At 37.3% G+C, this 6566-nt stretch overlaps 1 protein-coding gene across 1 annotated transcript in view; it reads left to right on the forward strand.

Annotated features, from left to right (window-relative positions):
- Positions 1–5087, forward strand: part of si:ch211-246m6.5 (von Willebrand factor D and EGF domain-containing protein) — a 44830-nt gene extending 39743 nt beyond the window's left edge. Inside the window, exons 31-33 of the mRNA XM_041781900.1 lie at positions 5–100; positions 2076–2173; positions 3722–5087. Of these exons, the coding sequence (XP_041637834.1) occupies positions 5–100; positions 2076–2173; positions 3722–3742 (215 nt within the window). The 3' untranslated portion in view covers positions 3743–5087. The remainder of the gene's footprint in view (positions 1–4; positions 101–2075; positions 2174–3721) is intronic.
- Positions 5088–6566: the final 1479 nt, after the last annotated feature.

Genomic DNA, 6566 nt, shown 5'->3' on the forward strand with positions numbered 1-6566 from the left:
TCAGCGAGCTGCCTACAAAAATGTCTTAACGGAGGAGAATGTGTCGGAGCAAACACCTGCCACTGCGCCCCAGGGTGGCAGGGAATGCTGTGTCAGATCCGTGAGTATAACAACAAAATACACACAAACATTAAGGCCTTACCTTAAAATTCACAGATGCACTGCTTTGACATCTGCACAGGCCAATAAAAGGCCCGTTGACAAACATAGTCGTACTAGCTTAGTTTTGCTACTTTGAACACAGCTATTGCCACTTTAAACCGCTTTTCACCATTTTACTGAGCATTTTACCACTTTTTTCTTTCTTAACCCAAATTACTTGATGTATCCTTTTTTCCTCTTTTAACTCTTTCACTGCTTTTCACCACTTATTTCTATCCATTTTTTAATTTTATAGCCAGTTTTCACCATGTTTTCCATCCTTTTGCCACTTCAAACCAATTTATGCCACTTTTAACTTATTTTTGCATCACATTTTTGCCACCTTTTTCCTTTCTTAACCCTTATTAGTTGCTTTTTCCTTTTGCCTCTTTTTAGCTTTTTTTTTACCGCATTTAACTTATTTTTGCCTGTTTTTACCGACCATTTATGTAACCTTTAGCCAATTTCTTGTCACCATGAGCCAATGTATGATACTTTTACACATTTTTGTCACTTATGTCCACTTTTCACCCTTTACCAGTTATATAGACAAATCTCAGCCAATTTCTTAAACTTTTAACCCTTTTTTTGCTACTTTTAACCACTTTTCAGCATTTTTCAGAGCGTTTTTGACACTTTCTCCTTTCTTAACACATTTTAGTTGTTTTATCCTTTTTTTGCGACATTTACCTGATTTTAACCACTTTTCCCCACTGATTTCCACCCATTTTTCATTTTATAACCACTGAAATCATGTTTTCAAGCCATTTTTGCCACTTTTAACTGCTTTTCACCACGTTTACCATGCATTTTTTTCCACCCTCTTCCTTTATTACATATAAGTTGCTGTATCCTTTTTTCTGCCTCTTTTAACCTATTTTTGCCACTTATAACCCATTTTTGCCACTTTTCAACTGCTTTTCACCATTTATACCACCTATTTATGCAAATCTTAGCCAATTTCTGCACTTTTTAACCCATTTTTACCACTCTGTCACTAATTTTGCACCTCATATTTTTGCCACTTATAACCCATTTACCACTTTTTTAACTTCTTTTCACCATTTTACCACAATTTATACCAATTTTGTCATTTCCTTGCTGCCATAGGCCCATTTTTGCCAAATCTATCCATTTTTTACCCTTCTTTCACCAATTTTGCATCCCATATTTCTGCAATTTTTTTGTCACTTCTAATCTATTTTTGCCAGTTTATTCGCCTTTATTCTGCAGCTATTTCTGTTTCTCTTTACATTGTTTCAATTCCTTCTACTTTATTCTCTGTTATCCTGGCTTAGCTGTGAAGTCTGACATTTCTTTCCAAATGGTTTAGTTCAGAGTGCCCCTCCATATTGTTCACAATTTCTGGTATTTCTGTTTTGAGGGTCTCTGTTTAAAAAGTCATTTTTGTTGCTTTGAACGTGTTAATTATTCAGATTAGATATAAATATGGTAATCACAGCTAGACTTTACAATGGACCATGGTTTTGCTGACCTCCATGGGCCCCCCATTTGGCTGGGCTCCCTTTATCCCCCCTTATGGGGAGTCTTAAACATCAGCGTCAGCACTGATCCTGATTTTCACAACTGCTGCATCCCTAGCCACCATCATCTTTACATCATTCAGTTGTTGTGTTGTCGCAATACCCAGATTTTCAACAGTTCCTCTCTTAAGTGTTTTTCATGCACTCTGGCACTCATGCATACTAAGGTTCAATTGAATTAGCAAAATAACAGCTTAGAAACAGATGGCATTGAAAGGTATCTTAAAGTAATGAAATTCTGGCAACCCTACTCGGCAGGCTGCCTTGTTTCTGATTGTCCTGCGGTTGTGATAATCAAATGATCCTGGAAGAAATTTGTTGTGTTAAATTCAGGCCATCATGGCTGATTTAAACAACCACATTATTGCCTTATCTGTTTGTTTTTCCCAGCTATCTGTGAACAAAAGTGTCTCTACGGTAGCCGGTGTGTCCGACCAAACGTCTGTGCCTGCCGGAGCGGATTCTCAGGCTCTCTTTGTTCAAAACGGGTAAGAACTTAGAGTTTTCACAAATGTTTGGCTGCAGAGTTCACCAATAAGGTCTGGGGAAAGAAATGCACAAACATTTCAGTCATTTTTACTGCTTCATTTTCCCCAGCCAGTCTGGGTCGGGTCACATGTGTGAGTCAGAAGACGTGCACACAGAGAAAACTGGAAACACGTGAAAATGCATCCAATCTCATGAACTGACCAGTTACAGATGAGGATGTATGGAGGCGCGGTGAACAAAGCTGTGCTAAATAAATTTGAACTGAGAGTCTGCGAGGCTTCAAAGAAAAACAAATCTGAGCAAACATCTGACAGTCAGACTCTCCGTGTTTGTATCTGGAGGAAGAAAAGGGCAGAAAATTTTACATCTGTATCAGGGTGGGAGCTCTAGCAATTAGAGCAGGAGGTTTTCCAAGCTGGAAGTGTTTGTGATGGGAATTCAGGCTATTTTTAGTGATCAGAGTCATTTGGATCAGCTCAGCAAAAAGAGACAGCTCATTCATGCTTCATTTGGTTGGCGCTTCTAAATCCGCCAAATTTAGCAATCTCATGTTTTTATTTTACAAAATGTCCCACAAGGGCAGCAACTAGAGGCTGGATGAAACCGACTCTCTGTCTGGGCCACAGTACAAAACACTAACTCTTCAGAATTCCTAATGCATTTCTCCTTTAGGACCAGAAAATGTCTGCTTACTAAAATCAGCTATAAAAATACAATTTATAAATATTTTTCCACTTTAAACAAGCCAATCTTTAAAAACCATTTCAGCCTGAAATATACAGATCAAATATTAATTATATTTGGGGGATTTTAACCCTTTAAAGGCCAGTATGTTTACGCAACTCCAGATTTTTAATGGAAAAAAATCACAAAAACTCCAATAAAATAAACACAATTTTTTTTTCTTTTCTTTTTTTGCACAGGCAACATTATCCAACATTAACAGCTACATACACTTATCAATTCAGTAGCAAGGCAGTGTGGCAGAAACCAGTAAAAAGTGTGAAATTTTGCTGAATGCTTTCAATGGGAAAAGCAGCGCCATCTGGTGGACAAATATAAAAATCAAAAGTGAAAGCTAGTAGTCCAAAATGAAATCTTAACAAAAAAAGGAATGCATTTGTTTATCTTAAAATAAATGTGGGATCAAAAATGTCATTTTCAATGGGACATTTTTTGCCCTTAAGAGGAAATGTGTCGGTTTTTGTGCAGCTTAGCCATTTTAGGCTAATTTAAGGAACTGAGACGACAATTCTAAATATTTTTTTTAATTAATATCTAAATTCAGATATCTTAATATGCAAATTTGAGCTAAATTCATTCAGCACAGCCAAAATGGCTTGAACATAAAAAAGCTGAATGGCACAAATGTCCCTGGGATCTTTTAAGGGTTAAACAACAAAAATGGAAGGATGGGAAACTGGGTCTTAAACAGGAGCTGAGTCCAGTCGTCCATGTGAAATCGCTGCCTCATTGGTGAATGATACATCACTACAAAGCAATGCAATTTTGCAATTTCACACCTCATGCTTTTTTTTTTCTTGCAGCTTCCCATTTCCCAAGGTTGAGATTCTCCTACAAACAACAAACTGTTCCAGTCCAATTTGCACAGAAAAAACCTCCAAGATCCACAACTACCAGCACAAGCACCGTCCAAAGAAAAGGCCTGAACTCTCCTCACTGTGAAATGAATAAGACCCTGTGGGCCTCCAAAGATTCAAGATTTCAATGTCTAAGCGCCCAAAACAGAGCCAGTGTTAGTAAAAATAAACCAGGATTCAAGGGGAACATTTGAAAGCATACAAACAAAACCTAACACACTGCTTCTTGTGCTCTCAGAAGCTATAAGAACTTTTCTATCCAGTTAAATCTCCAACTACGGCATCTGTCTCTGATTTAAATATGACAATGACACTGATTAGCCAGATATTTTCAAACTGCTTTGACAGATTAAAAGGCAGCTGTGCTGCTTTGTTTTCCACAGGTCTAGGCTAACAGTTTCCCTTTGCTTTGAGTGTTTGTGCTAAGCTAAGTTAATGTGACACTGATTCCTCTTGAACAAAGTCTGCAGGAAATTCCACCCAACATATCAATATCCAACATTACTGTTAGTCAGGGTTCCTACATGTTTTTAAACATCTGATAAAGACTTTCTAAGACCTGAGAAAAATTAGCACCACTTTTTGCCTGATAAACCATCAAAAATGAAAGGCATGAGATTCTTGGTTCACCAGACCAGGTGAGGCCTCTATTCTATCAACATCACAGTGATATTTATCAATGGTAAAGGAGTGATGAGCTGATTTCAAACAGTTTGACTGTTAAAAAGCAGAGTAAAGCGTTTTGTAAGGATGGGCTAGAAGGATTTTTAAGTGGGCAACTTGGTAGCCAAGAGGTTGGAGAAGTGGACCAGTGTTTTGCAACAGTATTTATTAAATCACAGTGAGTCATGGAAAATCAGAGAGGGATGTGGGGGTCATTGCCCAGGAGTTTTAGAACATCCAATACGGAATTCCCTGAATTATGTTGAATATTTATGGAAGAATTTGTGGAGGAAGATGACTGAAATAGTACAAGGTTGCCTTCTAAAATCTAAGAACTCTCACTGGTAAAATCAGACTTTTTATGGCCTTAAATTTTAAATGTGCAATCAAGGATCTGCAGGAACCCTGGCTAGTAAAAGTGCCACCAATAACTTCACAAATGACCTGATAAGTTTCTTTATTTTTGCCCAAAGACTTCATTAATGCATTAAAAACACATTTTATGTTGGGACTTCTTAAGCAGCTGTTTTATTCCTGTTTTAAAGATACTACTTCTCAGATTTATTTTGACTGTACAGGCATCATGTTTACGTTCTTCACTACAAACCCAAACCTCTGTACGAGTATTTATTTATTTGGTTGTTTTATATTGTCGTGTATTTCTTGCTGTATATATCTTAATCACTGTATCATCGATGTTATTTCTTATTAAATCTTTGTTTACTGGTTGTTTTGTAAGAAAAATAATAAATATGCTCTTTAAGAAGCTGGTTTCTGAAGACTTATTTACAGGTATGCATGGTAACTGAAAAGTATTTTATTTCTAAAACCATCACTGAAGATATTCTATATTTACATTTAATAATTATGAAGCATTGTTTCTGGAGAGAGGAGTGCAGAAAAATGAGTTAGCACTGATTTCTTCGGTGCAGAAGTAGGCTAAATAAGACAAAAGCTGTTACTGATATTTAAATAGGGTTATACTTTCTTCAAGAGATGCAATCCAGTCATGATATTAAGAGTGATAACAGAAGAAATACTCTCATTTAGTGACCATGTTTGTCGAGCATAAAGTACATTAAAGTACAAACTTTCACAACAATTTCCAAGTAATTTTAGAGAATAAGAAAGTTTACAAGAAAAGGTTTTTGCAAGCTATAAAGTAGAGATGCATTATGCTCTATTCGAATAGCATGCCATTGGCTCACAGACCCTCACAAAGGGTAAACAATATGACGGTTAGCATTCAAGCTAGCGGTGATAAATGATCTTAGTTCAAGGCTCGCTGAAACTGCTGCCACAAGGGATTCAAAGGCATCAAGAGCGTCTATGGGAAGGCACAGTGGCTAGCTTCAAAGGAAAAACAATCAAGAGGCAGCGATATATGGTTCAAAAGTTATTTAAGTTGTGATAAATGGTGTCACTTCCTGTCGAGTGCGACAGCGCCGGTTGCATTTTAATGCATTGCATTTTAACGATCACATTCAGAGAAAAACTGCCACTTGTTGCTGCAGCAGTGGGGCCTTTGCTTCGTCTTCGCTGCTCTAAAAACAGTAGCTCGTGCATGCAATGTTTTCCGGCCGCGAAGAAGAATTGATTTCGGGTTTAAAGCGCTAACATTTAACATGGTGAAATGAAGCAAAATATAAAGTTAAACTGAACGGCATCAGATCGGTGCATAAACTCATGTACTCACCGATACAAATGCCTGCATTGTAAGCCGTATCAGACATACTTCCAGTACTGGTATCAGAATCAGAACAACTCTACTATAAAGTTGAAATTTGTAGCACCTGCAAATGCAAACATTTTGTCCAATGGGGAGTTCGGACAGGAATCTTGTTGCTGTAAGGTGACGGGGCTTCCCATTGCATCAGCGTGCTTCCCTCCAAAAATCCTGTAAAATCATCTCTTCCATTCATGGGTCGCATCTATCTTGGTAAATCTGCCTCATCATTACATATTTATTCAGCATCCATGCAAGGGTTCAATCAATGCACAGACTTAGATATCATTATCATTAAATTATATATATATGAGTAGAAATCTTTAGGATTCTGATATCCAAACCTTCGTTTAATGACCTAAACAAAGAGCTCATTTAGGCTACAAAGCCACTAAGATCAGC

This window comes from Cheilinus undulatus, linkage group 24 (genome assembly GCF_018320785.1).
Source record: "Cheilinus undulatus linkage group 24, ASM1832078v1, whole genome shotgun sequence".
Lineage (NCBI taxonomy): Eukaryota > Metazoa > Chordata > Actinopteri > Labriformes > Labridae > Cheilinus > Cheilinus undulatus.